Source organism: Loxodonta africana, chromosome 21, assembly GCF_030014295.1.
Source record: "Loxodonta africana isolate mLoxAfr1 chromosome 21, mLoxAfr1.hap2, whole genome shotgun sequence".
NCBI lineage: Eukaryota > Metazoa > Chordata > Mammalia > Proboscidea > Elephantidae > Loxodonta > Loxodonta africana.
Window position 1 is genome coordinate 44,327,976 of NC_087362.1, and position 24,437 is coordinate 44,352,412.

The 24,437-nt window shown below is 41.4% G+C and overlaps 1 protein-coding gene and 1 pseudogene across 1 annotated transcript in view; both read right to left on the bottom strand.

The window, feature by feature from the left end:
- The window catches only part of HYDIN (HYDIN axonemal central pair apparatus protein), a 402,907-nt gene that overhangs the window by 47,648 nt on the left and 330,822 nt on the right, over window positions 1-24,437 (bottom strand). Inside the window, exons 57-63 of the mRNA XM_064273799.1 lie at window positions 22,609-22,726; window positions 7,744-7,948; window positions 6,653-6,888; window positions 4,117-4,268; window positions 3,824-4,013; window positions 1,940-2,042; window positions 1,427-1,714 (exon numbers count right to left, since the gene is read on the bottom strand). Coding sequence (XP_064129869.1) covers window positions 1,427-1,714; window positions 1,940-2,042; window positions 3,824-4,013; window positions 4,117-4,268; window positions 6,653-6,888; window positions 7,744-7,948; window positions 22,609-22,726 — 1,292 coding nt within the window. The remainder of the gene's footprint in view (window positions 1-1,426; window positions 1,715-1,939; window positions 2,043-3,823; window positions 4,014-4,116; window positions 4,269-6,652; window positions 6,889-7,743; window positions 7,949-22,608; window positions 22,727-24,437) is intronic.
- On the bottom strand, window positions 19,768-20,370 carry LOC111752575 (ATP synthase subunit g, mitochondrial-like; annotated as a pseudogene).

Consider the following 24,437-nt stretch of genomic DNA (forward strand, 5'->3'; position numbering starts at 1 on the left):
TATACTGAAAATGTATTCACTGTTTATCTGAAATTCAAATTTATTCTTATCTGCTAAATCTGGCAACCATATTAAAGGTATGAAATTGGATTTCTGAACTAGGCTTCACTACTGACTCTTGTGTGGGCCCTGACGAGAGATGTCATCCTGTAGTAGGAAACAGTGGTGAAATACTAAATACATAAGGGGCATTAAGTTTAATCCTTGTTGTACACTATCTAATGCTACACTCCAGAACTGTAATTAAGGTTCTAGAAAAACTTTTGGACTGTGTTTATAACTCACTACATAACAATTAGCCACACAATTAGGGTGCTTAACAATTGCTTTACAATAACGAAGTAAATTTTTTTCCAATCTCAAGGAATACAGTCAATCAAGTGAAGCTGTGGTAGAACAGCACTTCTTAAGCTTTACTATGTACACAGATCACCTGGGAACCTTGTTAAAATGCAGACTCTGATTCAATAGGTCTGAGATGGGGCCTAATAAGTTCCGCTTCTAACAAACTCCCAAGGAGCCCTGGTGGCGCAGAGGTTAAGCGCTTGGCTGCTAACCGAAAGGTTAAGGTTTGGACTCACCAGCCACTTCTTGGGAGAAAAATTTGGCAGTCTGCTTCCGTAAAGATTACAGCCTTGGAAATCCTATGGGGCAGCTCTATGGTGTCCTGCAGGGCTGCTGAGTCAGAATCAGCTCGATGGCACTGGGTTTGGTTTTTGTTTTTTAACAAGCTCCCAGGTGATGCGGTCGGCACCTTGAGTAGTGAGGCTGTAGGGGATGCTGCTGCAGAGGGGACACAAACCCACCCCTCTAATGAAGCAAGCCCATCGGTTCCCTTAGAATATCTAGGAGACATGGTTCACATGAGCAGACAGATAAATGCTTTGGCCTGGAAAAACTACACAAAGAGATATTCATTCACTTATTAGCTGAACTGGAACTGTAATATCTATTAAACTATAGGGGCCCTGGTGGTGCAATGGTTAAGCATTTGGCTGCTAATCAAAAGGTTGGGAGTTAGAATTCACCAGCCACTCCTTGGAAACCCTATGGGGCAGTTCTACTCTGTCCTATAGGGTGTCTATTGGTCAGAATCAACTTGAGATGGCAACGGGTTTGGTTTGGTTTATTAAACTATAAGCTCCTTAAGGGCAGAGACTGTTTCTTATCAGTTTTTGCAACTCCAGGGTTTAGTGTAGTGCCTGGCACATGCACAATGAGTGCTCAATAAGCATTTACTGAGCACATAAATAAATAGGTGAATGAATGCAGTGACTGTGCCAGGAACAACAGAGCATACAGTGATGAAGACGAGATCCATCCCTAAATTCCCAGGAAGCCAGTCAGTCTGCTACTAAACTTTACTCTCCTTTTGAAATGACCCATGAGTCAACAGTTGTTGACACCTCACTGCTGCTTCTCCCACCTGCTACCACGTCTTCCATAATGTTTTCCTCAGAGACCTCTGTGATCTCAGAGATATCTGAAGCCTCCTGGCTGTTGGAAGCCACCAGCCCATGGATGTTGTCCAAAGTGATGTCGTCCTCATAGCCCTCTCCCACCATGTGGATGATGGTCTCCTCGTATTGGTTGTCAACCACTGACAAGTGGATGGTGCCTGCCATTCTCCCAACTTTCTGGGGGTGGAAAACTACGTCAAATTCAGCTGTCTCTCCAGGAGAAACAATGAGGGAAGCTGTGTGAGGTTTCTTTGCTGCAAAGAAAAAAACATATGATTCAGAATCAGGTTAAAGAAGATGCATCAGTAAAGGGCCTGACTCAAAGGAAAGCAGCCCTTACATGGGAATGCACCTCGGCTAGAGAGGCCACTGTGACAAGAAGCGGCATCCTACTCTGGCTGGGGTCATAACTAATCCCGTAACAAAAACAGCTACTGAGATCCACACTGTCCTCCAGAATGTGGTCCCTCTCCACTCACCTTTTTCATTTGGTTTGTTTTCTTCTACGATGTAGATGTAGGAGGTAGTAGGCCTTCCTTTCAGGGAGAAGACTCCTAGTTGGTCCCGCAGGTCAACATGCAGCTGGCAGAAGGAAAGCAGGATTGAGCATTAGGTTTATAGGCTACTCATGGATTTTCAGTCTGGGGTGAGATGTTGCACTGTTTGGGGCGGTACCCCAAAAAGTTATCATGGCTAACGCTCACTTTTTAAAGTTTCTTATTAAGAGAAAGATAGAATAAATATTAGACCTGAAGAGGACAGAAGAAAATTTAGTCAGGCCAGCCCATGTTATCCAGGTGAGGAACCTGAGACCCAGGGAGTAAAGGTGACTTTCCAGGTCACACAGCTAAATAGTGTCAAAACGGGGTTGCCAAGGCCTTTGTTACTGACAGAGGCAGTAGTAAAATACATGCTAGGCTAATAAAATGGAAAGGAATACTCAAAATTCTATGAAGACTTGCATGAATGTGAGTTCCTAAAACCCAGTAAAAGCCAATTATCTCCTGGATACTTAGTATTAGTTGTCCGATAGTGTAACACTGAGCATACTACCAAGGTAAGAACAAAACCAAAGTGTGCATCTGACCAACTTGAAGAAAAGGAGTGGTTCACAGATCACTGGAATGAAGATAAGATTAAAGTTATTTCTCTGACTTTAGGTATCAGAAATCAGCAGACATTTTTAGATGATAGAAATACTGGCATCATCATGAATGAGATCAAATAATATAAAGGTGAAGGATGAGGAATAACGAAGAAATACTGACATCAAAAAAGGAAGCTTCTGAGATAAAAAGGCATTAAATATTAAAAAAAAACCTTAATAAAAGAAACTATGTGGAGAAATTACATGAAAAAATTGAGATAACAGAAGATGTAAATAAATGGGTGAGAACCTGAAATATTGCTCCTGACAGAGGGCCTAGGTACTCCAGAAGTAGAAATTCTTCACAAATTATTCACAGGCTTCTCAATAGTATTTTCTTGAGGAACATTATAAAATTATTTCAGTGCTCATCTTAGAGACTAAACAGTCAAAAATCATTAAGAAAAAAAAAAGAGAGTAGGTGGGCAGAAATTCACGGAACTAAATGCTGAAACTTTTTACAAAGCCACAATAATGAAAGCAGCACAGAATAATGGTAAACTAGGTAACCTGAACTCAAGAGAAGGAAAAAAAAAAATGCTAGACTAAATACATAAAATATCTTAAAAGTGTCACAGAGTTTTTAATCAAGTGGGTATACCAGAGACTGTATCACAGGAGAAGACAGACAACCAGCTGTCCTTTAATGCCCAGCTCAAATGCCATTACTTCAGTGAATTTTTCCTTGATCCCCTCGTTAGAAGTATGTCCATTTCAAAAGTTCTAGAGTTTTTTGTATAACACTTACAAAATATATCACTTTTAAAAAATAAAACAAAAACATAATTAACTGTAGGACCAAAGTCCTTTTAGATGCTGCATTTCCACTCCCCCTCCCATGAAGTTTCTTTCACTGTGTTTTTCTTATGACAAAAGAAATGTTCATGACAGAAAGAAAATGAAAAGAAGATGAAACAAACAAACAAAAAACCGCTACGCTAAGAATACCCATAATCCTACTTGACTTGGTGTATACCATTGCACACTGACTTGCACAGTAGTTACTGGTGTACTGTGTAACCTGCTTTCCTACATTCCTTGATGGCAGAGACCATGCCTGACTCCCCTCTGCATGTCCCATGTCTTCAGTCAGGTTAATGTATAAGACCATCGAAGAGCACGGTATATTAGGGACGGGAGAGACATCAGTGTAAGAAGTTTAACTGCTGAATGATTCCTCTCCCTTCCCACCCCATGCTTCACCCTGTAGTATTACCTGGGCTGGGATGGTGCCATTGTTCTTGAGGATGAGAGGAAGTTTCTCTGACTGACCAAGCAGAAGCCTCTTAAAGAGGAGAAAGGGGTTTCCAAGTTGGTTACAGAGAACAGGCCGTACAACGATCACACGAGGGAGGTTCCCCTCTCCCATGATATCAAACATGAGGCTTCGGTTCTTGGCCAGGTTGCTGCAGGGAACAGTAAGATCAAGGTCTGTCAGCCTGGCCTGGCAGGACTGGCATTTCATAGAGAGTGTAACCTGCATTCTCGCTGTAGGAGAGGGAGCTGTACCTGGGCAAGCCATCCAGTGCTGCCTCAAAGATACACTGATAGGTCTGCATGGTTTGCGGGGTGAAGGACACCGTGGCAAAGGCATGTGAGCGACTGGCAACACACATTTTGTTGGGTTCCACTTCAAAGATGTCGGTGATGCGAGCAATGGCCTGGGAAAAGGGGAGCAAGGACCAGGGTGTGTTAGCTGCTTTGCATTTACACATGACTTTCTGCTCATCTCTACTGCCTCTGTTGTGAACTCCCCTTCTCTAAGCTTTGTGGTAGACATTCCATTGCCTGTGTAGTCATGGCTCCTGGAAGGAGCAGCCTAGATACTCTGGGACCCAACCTCGAGTAATAACTGTCTGAACTTGGCTAGGCCCATGAGCAGGGGTGGATTATCCAATAAGTAAAGTAAGCTTGCTTACCAGATCATTTCACTACAGATTAGTAAGTAAATTTGAAAAGAAGAAGGTGCTGTGGGGTTGGGAGAGAGAGAGATGCCAGCAGTACCTAGAAGCTGAATCTTTGATGTGGTGAAAAAACATGAAATTGTTCACTAAAGATGACCTGGTAAGCAAGGTAAGCCCACGAATGTTGATTCAAATGGGTGAACTAAGCCAATCAGACAGTTATTCTCTCTCTCTGTGTATATATCTATCTTTATGTCTTCATCTTTCTATCTCACCAAAATTGAACTGCCCAGAGATCGGTGGTTGCTGATGCAAAGCTGAGCTGGCAGCATGAACCACATGCATGATGAGGAAGACAGACTAGAGACTGGAGCAAATGCACAGAGAGAAGCAGAGACACCACGAGTGAGAGACCACATGTAGCCCCTGAAGGGTGGTTGGAGTGTCTTCTGGTCTTCTGAAGGCTAGACTTCAGGTGACAGTTCCAGTTCCAAAGAGGTCTGGCTACATGGTGTGTCTGAGATCTCTGATTCATTGTCGCAAACTTTGCTTTGTTTGGGCTCACCTGAGTGAGTTTCTGCTTCTTGAAACTCCAAGAGCCTTGGCTAGAACAACCTCCCACAGCACTTTATGTGTTCCCTTCTTGTGGCAGCATTTTGGGGAGACTGTAGACACAATCCACACCGCGGGGGCTGAAGCCCCTGGCACAGCCTTAAAAGGATTTTTTTTGTTTGTTTGTTTTCATGGGAAGCAAGTGAATTCAAGACTATTACCCCTTGTTCTTAGGCTGAGAGCACTAAGGGTTTTTTGCTCTTTTCAAGGGATAACCTTAAGTCTTCAAATTAGGGAGGAGAACATATAATGTCTGCAAATCTCCTTAAAAGTCTCTTTTTGTTTAGGAGTCAGGTTTGCTCTCTTTTTTTATGTTTCTGGTACAGAATAAAAAGAAACCTGCTTCTCAGTGTCCCAAATGAGGTCAGAGAGTAATGGCATCATAAAAGGAGTTAGATAGTACCCCCAACCCTACCCTTCACCAGTGAGAGTCACCCAGGAATGCACCTATATTTGGCTCTAGGCTGAGGTCAACCCCATGTGACCTCCCCATTGCCATCACCCAGCGAACAATGCCAGCTCTGGGGCACAAGAGCCACTTGGACCAAGATTCCACCTTTGGGCAGAGAGCTGGAGGCAGCCAACATAAGACTAATATTTGCAGCACATTTGATTGGAAATTAACGCTGAGTAAGGGAAACCTGTCAACTAAGCCCTCTCTCTCAGTATCCCGAATTTTTTATTCCATTGTGAGGAAAAAGGATGTGAGTATGGTGTGACTCAGAGCTAAGGCAGTTTTGGGCCAGGCAGACCCTGAGATGGACGTTTATTATCTACCTCTTATGTGGATGAAGCTTGGCTTCAAACCTCGGCCTACATCCCTAGGCTCTGGAACCTGCAGGGAGAACTTAGCCTTTCTGAGCATCATTAACTGTTAAAATGGGGATAATAATATAAACTCTGGCAACTAACAACAACAATAACATATAAGCTCTGAAAGAGTTATGAGGATTAAATGAAACAGTGAATATAAATCATTTAGCACAGTGCCTAGCACAAGGAGGGACTCTATAAATGTTTACCATTTCACCTCATCCTTGTAATTTGCCAGCCCCCACATCTCCCATACACAAAGAATATGCAGAAAAACCTTTGAAGACATGTCTAGAAATTTTCCAAAATTGATTCAAGACCTCAATCTGTTGAATCAAGAAGTCTAGTGAATTCCAAGAAGGATACACGAAAATAAACCCACACTTAGATATATCATGGTGATGTGGCTAGCCCAGCCACATCCACTAGATACCTTTGGAGAGATTCGTGGGTCTACCCACAATGCTCCGTCTACCCTAGGCACTCAGTGAGGGCTTGATGGATAAAGGAGTTGCTAGCTTATCACAGAGGTACCCAGACAAGATACCAATGGGACAAACGTATGGTCCTTGGTTTAGGGGAAACTGCCTGGTTACCTCACATAACTTCCAGCAAGGTCTGGGAGCCAGACAATTTCCACTCATGTATAGAGCAGGGGTTTCCAAGAGCTCTTTCCCTGGCTGTACACCAACCAAGGTGGGCTACTAGCATCTTACCTTATTGGAGACAGGCTTAACTACAATGTTCACATCACAGGCAATCTTTCCCACATTGCTGATTTTGAACCGGGCCTTGGCCTGATGGCCCACCAGGACATTGCAGAAGATGAACTTGTTCTCATCCTCCACGAACAGCCCTCCACTCTCTATGGTCTGCAGGATATGGTACAGGTTGGGGCTGGAGCAGATCTGGTGCTCCTCAAATATCAAGGCGTTGTTGTCTGTCACGAAGGCTAGAGAATGGAGGGAAGAAGGTGAGGAGGTGCCTGACTGCCAAGTTCCTGGCTCTGTGATTCCTAATTTGGAGGTTTGGGTTCTGAAAACAGAGAATCATAGAGGAGAGGTGGGGGAATAGCACAAGGGGGCGTGAGTGACAGCACAATTCTATCTTCTCTCCCTCTTTTGTATTATTCTTTTTGGTCACCATTCTTTGACCAGCCTTTTCCTTCCAACGAGGAGGGGTGCAATGTGAGATCTGGGCTGGGCTTGGCAGAGAAGGATGCCTTTGGTTCAAGGCTGCAGGATGCTTATAGCTAAAGCAGGAGGTGTTCTCCCTGTGCTTCATCTCAGCTCTTGCTGGGGCTTAGAGCTGAACCTAATGGAAAGTTAGAGTGTGCTCAGCTACTGACCATTGTTCTCTGTGCATATGTTGTCCATAGGAGTGGACTACTCATCCGAGAACACAGGACCTTAAGCCAGGAGGGCTAAAAGTTTAAAGCTGCATGTTCTTACCTAGGTGTATAGACCTTGTCTTTAGTGACAAATATGGCTGAAGACTCTAAGGCCTAAGGTCCCAAAGGAAGCAGCCATGCCCGTCAGCTAGACCCCACTGGAGAGATGTGCCTGGGGGAGGGGCAGTGTAAAAATGTACATCTTTTAAGGGGTGCTGTGTGCCCAGTGGAAACCCTGGTGGCGTAGTGGTTAAGTGCTACGGCTGCTAACCAAGAGTTCAGCAGTTCCAATCTGCCAGGTGCTCCTTGGAAACTCTACGGGGCAGTTCTACTCTGTTCTATAGGGTCATTATGAGTCAGAATTGACTCGAAGGCAGTGGTTTTTTTTTTTTTTTTTTGTGTGTGTGTGCTTAGTACCTGGCACACAGGCTTCAGCCAACAGAGTGTAAGGAATACCAGCAGGCTGGTCTCTAGGGTCACGGTCGGAGATGTCGATGGCTATAAACTCCTCACACCTTCCCACGGGGTCAGCCACACAGTCAACAGTGATGACCTGCTGTCCTCCGGAAGGAATGGAACCAAACCCAGGGTACACGGTGAACATACCATGGGTGAAGCGAGCCTGCAGGACAAGGTGGGAAAAGTGGAAGGCTGGAGGCAGAGTGGATGATAGAGTCTGAGACCCGCCCCAGAGCTATGAGATGGTGTCAAGAGGGCTAGGTGGAGGTGTCTCCCCAAAGGCACTCTCTGGGCCTGGAAGGAAGAGGGCCAGGGTGAGCGCCCAGGAATGGCTGGGGGTCTCCATGGATGGGCTCCCTCTGTGCTTCTTTATATGTACTTTCCTCTGACCAATCATGATTAAGTGGGAGGTTTAAGGGAGCATTCTCTACCTCATATCAACTTATCCAGTAGAAATCTTCCAGCATGGAATAATGTTTAAGATTACAGACTTTTGAGTCAGATAGGCCTGGGTTTGAACACCAGACCTGCTATGTACTAACCTGAGATTTCTGGAGGCTTAAATGAGAGAATGTGTGTAAAGCTCTTGGCATAGCATCTGAAACAAAATTAGTGTTCAAAAAATGGAACATCAGCATGCACTCCTCTGGTTCTGCCCTTGCCCAGTGTCAGAAAGCTGCCAAGAAGTGGTCTGACATAGGATGTCCTTCTCTGGGACACCTGCTCTACCATACTTGGAAGCTGCCACAGTAGTGGGTGGGGACCTTGTTCCAACCAACTCCTGCTCTTCCTTCCTGCAGAGACGTACTCTCCCCACTAGCCTTTCCCTCTCTCCTAAATCCCTTTAAGCTTATACTTTAGTAATACTGTATTAAGAAGTGATTAATTCTGACAATGCTCAGACATGGATTCAGGATTCAGGAACTTCCCTAAATTCTTACCATGCTGATGCAGGTGGCTGGGCAGGCTAGCTCAACACACACTTCTAGCAGGCACTCTTTACACAGGTGTTCTAGTGCTGGGCAGTGTGCAACTGCATAGTGTACAGGAGGCTGTTACTGACCTAATTCAGTCAATATTTAGTGGACACCTAGTATGTGTCAGGGACTGTACTAGGCACTGGTTTGTTGTGGTTAGTTGCTGTCGAGTTGGCTTTGACTCCTGGCAACCATGTGTACAACACGTTGTCTGGTCCCACACCATCTTCATGATCATTGACATGCTTGAGTCCACTGTTGTGTCCACTGTGTATTCTGAGTGCCTTTCAATCTAGGGGGCTCATCTTCTAGCACTATACTGGACAATATTCTGTTGTGGTTTTTAGGGTTTTCATTGGCTCATTTTTGGAAGTAGATCACCAGGCCCTTCTACCTGTCTTAGTCTGTAAGCTCTGCAGAAACCTGTCCACAATGGGTGACCCTGCTGGTATTTGAAATGGTGGTGGCACAGCTTCTAGCATCAGGGTAACACGTGAGCCACCACAGTACAGCAAACTGACAGATGGGTAGTGGAGGCACTGGTAATTCTCGGCAGGAATTTACCATGACCTCATTCTGTTTGCAGATGGCAGATAGAAAGCAAATAAACAAATAAATATCAACATACTGGGAAGAAGGCTACAGAGGAGATAAAAGGGAGTTAAGATAAAAGATAACAGAGAGTGACAGTGTGATCAGGGAACTCTCTCCAAGGAGGTTATATCTAAGCTGAGATTTGAATGATGAGAGGAAGCCAGCCAAGCAAAAAGCAGATGTGGGGGAGTGTGTATGGGAAGAACATGTGCAAAGGGCTCGAGGCAGGAAATAGCCTAGCCTATCTGAGGAACTACAAGAGGCCCAGAGGGCAGCATGGGTGAGTAGGAGGGTGATGGAGGCTTCAGGCTTGACTAGAGGGGGATGCAAGGGCGAGTATATGCAGAGGCCTGTAGGTCTCAGGGAGGAGCTGGGCTTTTTTTTTTTTTTTTTTTACAAGAAGCCGCTGCACATTTTTAATCAGGAAAGTGATATGGTGCAAAATCATGTTTCAGAAAGTTTGCTCTATTGTGTATAGGGTCCTCATCAATGATTAGTGGGGAGAGAGATGGGGTGAAGAGGAAGGCTTACAGGCTCGAGGGGAGGGAAAACAATGTAGCAGAGTCACCAAGGGACTGGGAAAGTGAGCCTTGAGAGAGACACATGGGGCCTGCTGGGGAGTGCTGAGGGCCCATTCTAGTGAGGCTTGTGGTCATGAATTCAGAGCAGAATCCATCAGCCACACTCAATACCTGACTGCAGATGGATGGTAGGATGGGTCCAGATAAGGGTTTTTTTCTGGGCCAGAACAAGGGAGGGAGAGAGAGGAGAAAGCGAGTTGCAAGTGTTTGTGAGGGAGTGATTCTAGAGTTGGTCTACAGAATCCAGGCTGGACAATGATGGAGTGAAGCAAAGAGGTTGGTGCATAGTAAGAAAATGATAGGGTGTTGTCTCAAAGGAGCAAAGAACAGCTGAAATGGGTGGACTTGAGCTAGTGAGCGGGGAAAAATAGATGTGGTGGTCAGAGTAAGGAATCTGGGAAATCAAGACTTCAGAAGCACCTCAGTTTCCTGTGATACAAGGTTCAGGGTATAACCACAGGAAAAAGTAGCCAAGGTAGAGGAAAGGAGAAAGTCATTGGAAGTGAAATGAAGGGTGTTGGCGAGAGGCTGTTTCACTGAGGGTTGAGAAGATACAGTAGGTGAAGAAGGCAAATATATATACATATATATATATGCAGAAAATTATGTACGTTAATTAAATAGAAGCTATCTGTTGAAAAGATGAGGAAACTGTCTAAAAAGAGATACAAACTAACATGAGAAAACTCAATCCAATTCAGTCAATAATTATTGGTGTCCACAAAGGGAAGAGTACCTACTTCTAGCTATTTCTGCCTTTGACGCAGATGTGGTGGTTGGAGGTGACACAGCCATCTTGGAACTATGAGGGAAAGACTACAAATCACAACTATCAATAAGGCACTAAACCAATACTAGCAACTTCCTGTTATTGTTGTTGTTAGGTGCTGTCGAGTCAGTTCCGACTCATAGTGACCCCATGTAAAACAGAATGAAACACTGCCCAGTCCTGTGCCAACAGATTTGCCCAAAGCGACACCTTGTTTGTTTTCTTGATTTCCGTGGGCGTTGTTGTTGACTATGGATCCATGAAAAAAGAAATCCTTCCAACTACAAACTTTCCTCTGTTTATCAGGATGTTGTTTATTGGTCCAGTTGTGAGGATTTTTGTTTTATGTTGAGGTGTAATCCATACTGAAGGCTGTAGTCTTTGATTTTCATCAGTAAGTGCTTCAAGTCCTCTTTACTTTCAACATGAAAGACTGTGTCATTTGCATATCATAGGTTGTTAATTAGTCTTCCTCCAATCCTGATGCCAAATTCTTCTTCATATAGTCCTGCTTCTCAGATTATTTCCTCAGCATAGAGATTTAATAAGTATGGTGAAAGGATACAACCCTGATGCACACCTTTCTTGACTTTAAATCACACAGTATCCCCTTGTTATGTTTGAAAGACTGCCTCTTTTTGAAAGACTGACTCTTGGTCTCTGTATATGTTCCTCATGAGCACAATTAAGTGTTCTGGAATTCCCATTCTTTGCAAAATTATCTGTAATTTATTATGAGCTGCACAGTCGAATGCTTTTGCATAGTCAATAAAACACAGGTAAACATCTTTCTGCTATTCTCTGCTTTCAGCCAAGATCCATCTGACATCAGCAATGATATCCCTGGTTATCTGTTTAAACTACTAACATGAAATTTTCTGTTACTTGCAATTAAACTAGTTCCTTTGCATTCCCATATAATTTTAGAATAATTTTGCCAATATCATTGATTTTCTCCATTATTTTTGTTTTCAATTCCATTGATTTCTCCTCTTTATTATTGCCTTACATCTGCTTGCTTTGGGTTTATTTTGTTCTTATTCTTTTTTTTTTTATTTTGCTCTTATTTTTCATATTCTTTTTTCATTTTAATTTTTATTGTGTTTTAAGCAAAAGTTTACAAATCAAGTCGGTCTCTCATTCAAAAATTTATATACACCTTGCTATGTACTACTAGTTGCTCTCCTCCTAATGAGACAGCACACTCCTTCTCTCTACCCTGTATTCCTGTGTCCATTCAGCCAGCTTCTGTTCCCTTCTGCCTTCTCATCTCCCCTCCAGACAGGAGCTGCCCACATAGTCTCTTGTGTCTACTTCAGCCAAGAAGCTCACTCCTCACCAGTATCATTTTCTATCTTATAGTCCAGTCCAATCCCTGCCTGATGAGTTGACTTTGGGAATGGTTCCAGTCTTGGGCTAGCAGAGGATCTGCCGTCCTTCTAGTCTCAGTCAGACCATTAAGTCTGGTCTTTTTACGAGAATTTGAGGTCTGCATCCCACTGCTCTCCTGCTCCCTCAGGGGTTCTCTGTTGTGTTCCCTGTCAGGGCAGTCATCGGTTGTAGCCAGGCACCATCTAGTTCTTCTGGTCTCAGGCTGATGTAGTCAGGTTTATGTGGCCCTTTCTTTCTCTTGGGCTCATAATTACCTTGTGTCTTTGGTGTTCTTCATTCTCCTTTGCTCCAGGGGGTTGATACCAATTGATACATCCCAGATGGCTGCTTGTAAGCATTTAAGATCACAGACGCCACTCACCAAAGTGGGATACAGAATGTTTTCTTAACAGATTTTATTATGCCAGTTGACTTAGATGTCCCCTGAAACCACGATCCCCAAACCCCCATACCTGATACACTGGACTTTGAAGTGTTCAGTTTATTCAGGAAACTTCTTTGATTTTGATTTAGTCCAGTTGTGCTGACTTCTCCTGTATTGTCTGTTCTCTTTCCCTTCACCTAAAATAGTTCTTGTCTACTATCTAATTAGTGAATACCCCTCTCCCTCCTTCCTTCCCTACTCGTAACCATTAAAGAATATTTTCTTCACTGTTTAAACTATTTCTTGAGTTCTTATAATAGTGGTCTTATACAATATTTGTCCTTTTGCAGCTGACTAATTCACTCAGCATAATGCCTTCCAGATTCCTCCATGTTATGAAATGTTTCCTGGAGTCATCACTGTTCTTTATCGATGTGCAGTATTCCATTGTGTGAATATACCATAATTTATTTATCCATTCATCCATTGATGGGCACCTTGGTTGCTTCCATCTTTTTGCTATTGTAAACAGTGCTGCAATGAACATGGGTGTGCATATATCTGTTTGCGTAAAGGCTCTTATTTCTCTAGGATATATCCTAAGGAGTGGGATTGCTGGATCGTACAGTAGTTCTATTTCTAACTTTTTAAGGAAGTGCCAAATTGATCTCCAAAGTGGTTGTACCATTTTACATTCCCACCAGCAGTGTAGAAGTGTTCCAGTCTCTCCACAATCTCTTCAACATTTATTATTTTGTGTTTTTTGCATTAATGCCAACCTTGTTGGAGTGAGGTGGAATCTCATTGTAGTTTTGATTTGCATTTCTCTAATGGTTAATGATTGTGAGCATTTCCTCATGTATCTGTTAGCTACCTGAATGTCTTCTTTAGTGAAGTACCTGTTCATATCCTTTGTCCATTTTTTATTGGGTTATTTGTCTTTTTGTTGTTGAGTTTTTGCAGTATCATGTAGATTTTAGGGATCAGACACTGATTAGAAATCTCACAGCTAAAAACTTTTTCCCAGTCTGGAGGTAATCTTTTTACTCTCCTGGTGAAGTCTTTGGATGAGCACAGGTGTTTGATTTTTAGGAGCTCCCAGTTATCTAGTTTCTCTTCTGGCGTCTGTGCACTGTTAGTAACGTTTTGTATACTTTTTATGCCATGTATTAGGCCTCCTAGCATTGTCCCTGTTTTTTTTTCCATGATGTTTATTGTTTTAGATTTTATATTTAGGTCTTTGATCAATTTTGAGTTAGTTTTTGTGCATGGTGTGAGGTATGGGTCTTGTTTCATTTTTTTGCAGATGGATATCCATTTATGCCAACACCATTTGTTAGAAATTGTCTTTTCCTCATTTAATTGACTTTGGGCCTTTGTCAAATATCAGCTGCTCATATGTGGATGGATTTATGTCTAGATTCTCAATTCTGTTCCATTGGTCTATGTTGTACCAGTACCAGGCTGTTTTGACCACTGTGGCAGTATAATAGTTTCTAAAATCAGGTAGTGTGAGGCCTCTCACTTTGTTCTTCTTTTTCAGTAATGCTTTACTTATCCAGGGTCTCTTTCCCTTTCATATGAAGCCAGTGATTTATTTTTCCATCTCATTAAAAAATGTTACTGGAAATTAGATCAGAATTGCACTGTAGCCAAAGATTGCTTTTGGTAGAAGAGACATTTTTATAATGTTGAGTCTTCCTATCCATGAGCAAGGTATATTTTTCCACTTAATGTAGGTCTTTTTTCAGCTGCTAACCAAAAGGTCAGCAGTTCAAATACACCAGGCGCTCCTTGGAAACTCTATGGGGCAGTTCTACCCTGTCCTATAGGGTCGCTATAAGTCGGAATTGACTCAATGGCAATGGGTAGGTCTCTTTCGGATTCCTGCAGTAGTGTCTTTTAGTTTTCTTTGTATAGGTATTTTACATCTCTGGCTAGATTTATTCCTAAGTTTTTAATCTTCTTAAGGGCTACTGTAAATAGTATTGACTTGGTGATTTCTTCTTTGATGTTCTCTTTGTTGGTGTATAGGAATCCAACTGATGTTTACATGTTTATCTTGTATCCTGATATTCTGCTGAACTCTTCTATTCATTTCAGTAGTTTCCTTGAGGATTCTTTAGGGTTTTCTGTGTATAAGATCATGTTATCTGCAAATAGAGATACTTTTACTTCTTCCTTACCAATCTGAATGCCCTTTATTTCTTTTTCTAGCCTAACTGCTTGGGCTAGGACCTCCAGCACAATGTTGAATAAGAGTGGTGATAAAGGGCATCCTTGTCTGGTTCCCGTTCTCAAGGGGAATGCTTTCAGACTCTCCATTTAGGATGACGTTGGCTGCTGGCTTTGTATAAATGCCCCTTATTAGGTTAAGGAATTTTCCTTCTGTTCCTATTTTGCTGAGAGTTTTTATCATGAATGGGACTTTGTCAAATGCCTTTTCTGCATCAGTTGATAAGATCATGTGGTTCTTGTCTTTTGTTTTATTTATATGATGGATTACACTGATTGTTTTTCTAATGTTGAACCATCCCTGCATACCTGGTATGAATCCCACTTGGTCATTGTGAATTATTTTTTTGGTATGTTGTTGAATTCTATAGATTAGAATTTTGTTGAGGATTTTTGCATCTAAGTTCATGAGGAATATAGGTCTGTAATTTTCTCTTTTTTTGTGGTGTCTTTATCCGGTTTTGGTATCAGGCATATGGTGGCTTCACAGAATGAGTTTGGGAGTATTCCACCCTTTTCTATGCTCTGAAATACCTTTAGTAGTAGTGGTGTTAATTCTTCTCTGAAAGTTTGGTAGAACTCTGGAGTGAAGCCATCCGGGCCTGGGTTTTTTTTTTTTGTCGTTGTTGTTAGGAGTTTTTAAATTACCTTTTCAATCTCTTCTTTTGTTACAGGTTTATTTAGTTGTTCTACCTCTGATTGTGTTAGTTTAGGTAGGTAATGTGTTTCTAGAAATTCATCCATTTCTTCTAGATTTTCCAATTTGTTAGAGTGCAATTTTTCATATTAATCTAATATGATTCTTTTAATTTCTGTTGGGTCTGTTGTAATACCGCCCCTCTCATTTCTTATTTAGGTTATTTGCTTCCTCTCCTGTTTTTCTTTTGTCAGTTTGGCCAATGGTTTATCAGCTTTGTTAATTTTTTCAAAGAACAGCTTTTGGTCTTGTTAACTCTTTTGATTGTTTTTCTGTTCTCTATTTTGTTCAATTCTGCTCTAATTTTTATTATTCGCTTTCTTCTGGTGCCTGGGCATTTCTTTTGTTGCTCTCTTTCTATTTGTTCAAGTTGTAGGGATAATTTTTTGATTTTGGCCCTTTCTTCTTTTTGTATGTGTGGATTTATTGATATAAATTGACCTCAGAGCACTGCTTTAGCTATGTCCCAAAGGTTCTGATAGGAAGTGTTTTCATTCTCAGTGGAATCTATGAATTTCTTTATTCCATCCTTAATGTCTTCTATAATCCAGTCGTTTTTGAAAGGGTAAAAAAAAAAAAATTTTTTTTTTTTTTATTGTTCAGTTTTCAAGTGTTTGATTTCTTCTCCCTGCTTTTTCTGTTATTGCTTTCTACTTTTATTGCCTTGTGGTCAGAGAAGATGCTTTGTAATATTTCAATGTTTTGGATTCTGTTAAGGCTTGCTTTATGACCTAATACGTGGTCTATTTTAAAGAATGTTCCATGTGCACTGCAAAAGAAAGTATACTTGGCTGCTGTTGGGTGGAGTGTTCTGTATGTGTCTATAAGGTCGAGTTGGTTGATTGTGGCATTCAGATCTTCTGTGTCTTTATTGAGCTTCTTTCTGGATGTCCTGTCCTTCAGCACAAGTGGTGTGTTGGTTTTCTATTGTTATCGTGGAGCTGTCTATCTCACTTTTCAAAGCTGTGAGAGTTTGTTTTATGTATCTTGCAGCCCTGACATTGAGTGCATAAATATTTGATATGGTTATATCCTCCTGGTATATTGTCCCTTTAACCATTATATAGTGTCCTCCCTTATCCTTTCTCATGGATTTAACTTTAAAGTTTATTTTGTCAGAAATTAATATTGCCACTCCTGGTCTTTTTTGATTGTTGTTTGCTTGATATATATTTTTTCTATCCTTTGAATTTTTGTTTGTGTCTTTAAGTGTAAGATGTGTCTCTTGTAGGCAGCATATAGATGGATCGTGTTTTTTTTAATCCATTCTGCCACTCTCTATCTCTTTATTGGTGCATTTAGTCCATTTACATTCAGTGTAATTATGGATAGGTATGAGTTTGGTGCTATCATTTTGATTTCTTTTTTTTTGTGTTGTTGACAGTTTTCTTTTTCCTACTTATTTTTTTTTTGTGCCGAGTAGTTCATTTTTATATATTGTCTTTTCTTCTTATTCATTGTTGATTTTGTTTTTGCTAAGTCTTTATTTTTTTCTGGTATTTTATTTCAGTATGTAGGATTGTTAGTCTCCTTTGTGGTTACCTTTATATTTGCCTCTATTTTTCTAAGTTTAAACCTAACTTTTATTTATTTGTATTGCCTTGACTTCCTCTCCGTATGAAAGAGTTATGGCTACATTTTTTTAGTCCCTCTTTATTGTTTTAATGTTGTCTTCTTTTACATAATGACATTGCTGTTTCCCTGTTTTGAGGGTTTTTTAATCTTGATTTATTTTTGTAATTTCCCTGTCTGGGTTGACATCTGGTTGCTCTGTCCTGTGTTCTAATCTTGAGTGGTTTTTGATATTATTGATTTTCTAACCAGTGAACTCTCTTTAGTATTTCTTGTGGTTTGGTTTGGTTTTTACAAATTCCCTAAATTTTGTTTATCTGGAAATATCCTAATTTTGCCTTCATATTTGAGAGACAGTTTTGCTGGATATATGATTCTTGGCTGGTAATTTTTTTCCATCATTACTTTACATAAGTCATCCCATTGCCTTCTTGCCGGTATGGTTTCTGCTGAGTAGCCCAAGTTTATTCTTACTGACTCTCGTTTGCAGGTGACTTTTCATTCATCTGTAGCTGCTCTTAAAATTCTCTCTTTATCTTTGGCTTTGGCAAGTTTGATTATAATATGTCTTGGTGACTTTCTTTTGAGATCTACCTTATTTGGAGTTCAATGAGCATCTTGCATAGATATCTTCTCATCTTTCATGATATCAGGGAAGTTTTCTGCCAACAAATCTTTAACAATTCTTCCCGTATTTTCTGTTATCCTTCCCTGTTGTGGTACTCCAATCACTTCAAGGTTATTTCTCTTGGTTGAGTCCCACATCATTCTTAGAGTTTCTTCATTTTTTAAAAATGGTTTTATCTGATTTTTCTCCAAATATATTGGTCCTAAGTGTTTTATCTTCAGTCTCACTAATCCTGCCTTCCACTTGCTCAAATCTGCTTCTCTTACTTTCTACTGAGTTGTCTAATTCTATAATTTTCTTGTTAATCTTCTGAATTTCTGATTGCTGTCTATGGATTCTTTCAGCCTGTTAAATTTTTCATTATGTTCTTGACTAGTGTTTTTAATTTATTCAGCAGCTTTATCTGTGTGTTCCTTGGCTTGTTCTGCATTTTGCCTGATCTCCTTCCCGATGTCTTGGAGAGTTCTGTATATTAATCTTCTATATTCTACATCTGGTAATTCCAGGAACACACCTTCATCTGGAGGATTCCTTGATTCTTTGTTTTGAGAGCTTATGGAAGCAATCATGGTCTGCTTCTTTATGTGATGTTATATTGACTGTTTTCTCTGAGCCATCTATAAGTTACTGGATTGATTTATTTTATGTTTGCTTACTGTATCCTAGCTTCTTGCTTTGTTTTGTTTTGATATGCCCAAATAGGCTGCTTGAGTGAGCTAGCTTGATTATTTTTGCCTACTGAAGCTCTAACGTCCTGTCACCAGATGGGTAGAGCTATTACTAGGTATATGAGCCTAGGAGCCCATTCACTTTTCCTGTATGGATTCAGCTCAGGTGTCCGGGTAGTTGGTCATCAAGGCTCTGTTCTACAGTCTTAGAGGGGCAGGGATGATTGGTGTATGTATAGGTATCTGGTTGCAGCAGGGTGTCATGCTCTGAACAAGGCAGGGGTCTGACCTCCATCCTCCGAGTGTCTGTGAGGAAAGCGCATCCCTTGTTCCCTAGAACACACAGGTGGGTGGCTTTTGCAGCCAGACCATGAGCACCCAATGCTTTTGGTTGTAAGGATTGGAGGTACCACTTATCCCTGGACCCCTGTCATGGGTAGCTAGGTGACATGGGTGGAGCCATCAGTCCTTAGGTCCCTGATGTGGGTAGGTAAGGACCCTGTTTAATAGGCAAAGCAGTGCCAAACATCAAAAACTCACCTCTCCACTGCACAGCTGAAACAGTTGCAGTCCGCCAACAAGTACCTATTCCCCTGAAATAGGCCCACACAGGACCACGCAGGGGTGAAAGGTATTCAAAGTCCATGGACCATTTGTGCCTGGACAGGAGCCGCTTCTGTCACGAGCTCCCCAGCTTAGTGGAGCTGGCAGGTTATCTTTTGTCCCAATTGTTAATTTATTCCTTCTCTAAGGCTGGGAGAATGGATCAGGACATGTGGCAGGACCTATCTCAGGCCCAGGGAAATTGAAAGCCACTGAAGTCGGCTTGGGTGCTGGGGGCGTGGTAAAATGAACACAAGTACTTAGCTTTTGACCAGAGTGCCATTCTTTTCTGGTTCTGGAGGTGTGAGTAGGCTGTGTGGGTCACCGTCTCTCCCTGAGGAAACTGTGCCTGGAATGCTACCACTAGTCCCACCGTGGTTGCTCCAGGGGATCATGCCTGAGGGTTCCCACTGAGTCAGGTCCGTCAACTCCTTGCCACTTCGGAACCATCTCTCTGTCCCCCTGCCACCAGTCCATTTTCTAACTTTGCCTTTGATGTTTAGGGCTCCTGGATTGTCATATATATAATTATTTCACTTGTTTTTTTGGGTCTTCGTTGTAAAAGGCATTACTGGAAGCATCTGACTACTCTGCCATCTTAGCCCTGCCTCCGTATTTTTCATATTCTTGAAGTGGGATCTTAGATTATTGTTTTCCTCTTTACTAACATAAACATTTAGTGCTATAAATTTTCCTCTCAGCACTGCTTTATTTATGTCCCACAACTTTTGAGATGTGGTATTTTTAATTTTAATTCAATATAATTAAAAAATTTTTTTCCTTGAGACTTCCTCTTTGACCCATGGATTATTTTGAAATATGTTGTTTAGTTTCCACGTATTTGGAGAGTTTCCTGTTATCTTTCTGTTATGGTATTTCTAGTTTAATTTCATTGTGTTCAGTTAATACACTTCGTATGATTTCAATTCTTTTAAATTTGTTGAGTTTTGTTTCATGGCCCAGGATATGACCTATCTTGGTGCATGTTCCCTGGATACTTGTAATTTCTACCGTTCTGTTTTCAAGTTCAATGATTCTTTCCTCTGTCCGTTCCATTCTGCTGTTTGAGCCCATCCATTGAGGTTTAAAAAAAAATTTCATACATTATCTGTTTTATTCAGATAGCAGTCTGATGACACATGGTCCAAGAACACTCAACCAGTAAACCAAATATAATCAGATATTAAAGATTGGTCTTCAAACATCATAGCCAATGATGTCATGCTTGCCTATAATCTTGCAGATATAAAAGCACACCTACACCTCAGTGGCCACCAATCAGCAGAGCTTCTGTAACCATGTGCTGTTTCAAGTGACCAGGTTGAGTGCTCTTGACTTTTTTTTTTTAGGCTCTGAATAGCTGCAGGTATCTCAGCAGGAATAAGAGGAACAAGCTTCTCCTTGGCATAGTGCCAAAATGTGGCCAGTCAAGGCTTCGTGTAAGTTGTAGCAGTGTTTCCCATCACCGGAGCCTTCTTCACCAGGTTACAGACAAATTGGGCCATGGTTCTAGGATGGAAATCCTCTTGCCCCCAACGTCTGCTGAATGTCACACCCGAGAAGGACCTGCTGCAGGACCCTGTTCCTCTTTCAAAGTTCTCTTCTATCCATTGAGTTCTTAATTTTGTTTATTTTTCTGTTCCAAAATTTCCATTTGGTTCTTCTTCATACCTTCTATTTCTTTGCTGAGACTTTCTATTTTTTCATTTGTTTCAAGCACATACATAACTGCTGCTTTAACATCTTTGTCAGATAATTCTAAAATCTTTGTCATCTCAGTGTTGACATCTATTGATTATCTATTTTCATTCAGTTTGATCTTCCTAGTTCTTGGTATAATGAGTGATTTTCAATTGATCATTTTATGTTTTATGAAACACCAGGTCTCATTTAGATCTTCTGTTTGAGCTGGCTTTCTCCGACACTACTCTGTCAGGAAAAGGGGGGTCATCACCTCATTACCGTTAGGTGGGTGTCATTGTCTAGGTTTCCCATTTGGAGTCCTTATTACTGCCTGGGAGGGGTGGGAGTTCTGGCTCTCCACTAGGCACCAACTGATACCCACTTGGCTGGGAGAGGTGGGAGTGCCTTGTTACTGTTCCACTGATACCAAGGGAGGAAAGGGGACTGGTGGCCTCCCTAGCACTAGGCCTCCTATAGCACCATTCCAGTGGTAGCGTAGCTATCACTGTGAGGGTGGAAGTCAGGGTTCCTCATGTGATGTCTCCACTGACACTGAGGTGGGAGAGGGGTGCTCATTATCACCTGGTGGAAATAAAAGTCCTGGCTCCCTACTTGGCCTTTATTGACACTACTTCATCAGGGGGCTTGGGGCAACTCATTACAGCCTGGAGGGGGTGGAAGTCTAGGCTCCCTACTTGACCTTTGCTAGCATGGGTAAAGGTGGGGTCACAGATTTTTTTTTTTGTGGTGTTTGGCTAGAATAGAACAGTTATTTTCTAAAAGTTTTCAATCTCATTAGGGTGTCCTTTTCCTGGCCCTTTGGCTAGTGAGAGTTGGTTTTTGTTGTTGTTGTTTTTTCCCTCAGGGCTTCAAACTCGTTCATTCTGTTTCAAACCCCTGCCGAGAACTTACATTTCCACTCTAGATATACTGAATCAGAATCTAAACTTTAACAAGATCCCCAGGTGATTCTTACGTATAACAAATTTTGAGAACTACTGCTCTACTAGTGGAGCCCTGGTGGTACAGTGATTAAGAGCTGGACTGTTAACCAAAAGGTTGGCAGTTCAAATCCACCAGCTGCTCCTTGGAATTCCTATGGGGCATTTTACTCTGTCCTACAAGGTAGCTGTAAGTTGGAATCCACTAGATGGCAATGAATTTGATTTGGTTTTGGCTCTACTAGTGGTTCTCAGGAAACCCTGGTGGTGTAGTGGTTAAGTGCTACAGCTGCTAACCAAGAGGTCAGCAGTTCAAATCCAACAGGCGCTCTTTAGAAACTCTGTGGGGCAGTTCTACTCTGTCCTCTAGGGTAACTATAAGTCTGGAGTTGACTCGAAGGCAACAGGTTAGTGGTTCTCAGAATTGGTCCCTAACCAGCAGCATTAGCATCACCTGGGAACTTCTTAGAAATGCAAATTATCAGCAGGAGTTCCAACCAGAACAAACCAGTTCGAGACCCTGCTTTTTTTTTTTTTTTTTTGGCCAGTGCCTGTTAATGTTTCTGGGTTGTCAGCTTTTCCAGCTCCAAGTCTGGGATATATGTGGCAAAAAGAAAACTCAGGGAACTCATCACCATGATGCTCCTTGAGTCCTGAGGACCCTAACTGGTGTGACTTCATCTCTCCACAGAGTCTACTTATGTTTGTTTTATATATAATGTCTGGGGTTTTTAGTTCTATTTAGCAGGAAGAACAGAAAAAAGTATATCTACTTCATCTTACCAGAACCAGAAGTCCTCAAACCTTCTTTCTTATAAGCTGGTTTGAATGGATTTCTGTTTCTTACAAGGAAATGATTCTTGACTAAAATACATATGAAGAGTTTTAAGCTTAATTTTAAGGCAATGGGGAGCCATTGAAGACTTTAAAGCCAAAGAGGATATTCAAATTAAAAGTCATAATGCCTTATCTCAAAATGAAAATGATATTTCAAAGTAATTACTTAATATTCCTGCCACAGTAGATTCAAACCCTACTATCGTGAGAAGGTATTTGGTTGTAAGAGCAAGTTTGTCTCACTGGGTTTCTGTGAGCAAAGAAAAGGGCATCTACACCCACCTGGTTTGAAATATTTACTTCTTTTGGAATAGTATCAGAGAATTTGGCAGCTTTGGAAGGGCCGGTCTTGTAGAAGCTCTCACTTTCTCTGGATCTTGCATGTTTAATATGACCGGTTCTGATTAAAGAAGCAAGAGTACACAGTGAGGTTGAAGTGGTGATATCAGACCCCACCTGTGTGTCTGTTAACAAGGCCCATTCTCTTGGGAACGGTGGAAAGTGCCCTTCTTTGCCTAAGACAGCAGCAGGGTGACACAGTCAGCTTGTTAACCATTATCCCAAATCATTTAACAATCACACATGAACTTTGTAGTAATTATACTCATTATGTATGATTCATAAGGATATTGAAAATTACTGCAAGAAAATAATAACTTTTAAATGTTTACTTGAGTTCACTGGAAAGCATTATGTAGAAAATTATTTTTGGACAAATAATCCTTTACCTAATCTCATTAAAAAAATGGCAAATAGATTAAATTCTTTTTTTTTTAACTTGAACTTTAGATGAAGGTTTACAGAACTAGTTTCTCGTTAAACAATTAATACACACATTGTTGTATGACATTGGTTAACAACCGAACAATTTGTCAACACTCTCATTTCTCAACCCTGGGTTCTCTATTACCAGCTTTCCTATTCCGTCCTCCCTTCCAGTCCCTGCCCCAGGGCTGGTGCACCCCTTTAGTCTTGTTTTGTTACTTGGGCCTTTTCAATCTTTGGCAGGGTGAACCTCAGGAGTAGCCTCATTACTGAGCTGAAAGGGTGTCCGGGGCCATACTCTCAGAGTTTCTCCATTTCCTGTCAGGCCGGCAAGTCTGGTCTTTTTGAGTTAGATTTTTGTTCTGCGTTTTCTCCAGCTCTGTCTGGGACCCTCTATTGTGATCCCTGTCAAGGCAGCTGGTGGTGGTGCTGGGCACCATCTAGTTGTAGTGGACTCAGTCTGGTGGAGGGCGTGGTAGATGTGGTCCATTAGTCATTTGGACTAATCTTTCCTTTGTGTCTTTAGTTTTCTTCATTCTTCCTTGCTCCCGAAGGCATGAGTCCAGTGGAGTATCCTAGACGGTCGCTCACAGGCTTTTAAGACCCTAGACGCTACTCACCAAAGTGGAATGTAGAACATTTTCTTTATAAACTATGTTATACCAATTGAGCTAGATGTTCTCTGAGACTATGGTCCCCACAGCCCTTAGCCCAGCATTTGGGGTCTCAAGGAGTTTGGATGTGTCTATGGAGCTACCACTGCCTGGCCTTGTACAGGTTGTGCTGGCTTCCCCAGTATTGTGTACTGTCTTATCTTTCCATCCCCACCCCTCCTCCCCACTCCCTCGTAACCATCAAATACTGTTTCTTTTTGTATGTAAACTTTTTCATGAGTTTTTACAGTAGTGGTCTTATGCAATATTTGTCCTTTTGTGATTGACTTATTTCACTCAGCATAATGTCCTGTGCTGAGTTCCTTTTGTTTGTGGATTTCTTTTTCATTTTGCCTTGCCTTCCTCTCCTTTAGAGAGTTCTATATCTATATCATTTATTCCCTCTTTTATTGTTCTGATGTTGTTGTAATTTACAGATTAACCTCTCTGTTTTGGTTTTGTATAGTCCTTGAGAGTTCATTTCCTGGTTGGCATCTAACTGGTACAATCTTGTGTCCTAGATTCAGGCTGTGGTCTGATGTTGTTTGTTCTCAGACCAAAGGACTCTCTTTAATAATTGTAAGTTTGGTATGGTTTGTACATATTCCTTTAATTTCTGTTTATCTGGAAATGTCCTGATTTCACCATCATATTTGAACAAAAGTTTTGCAGGATATATTATTCTTTTTTTTT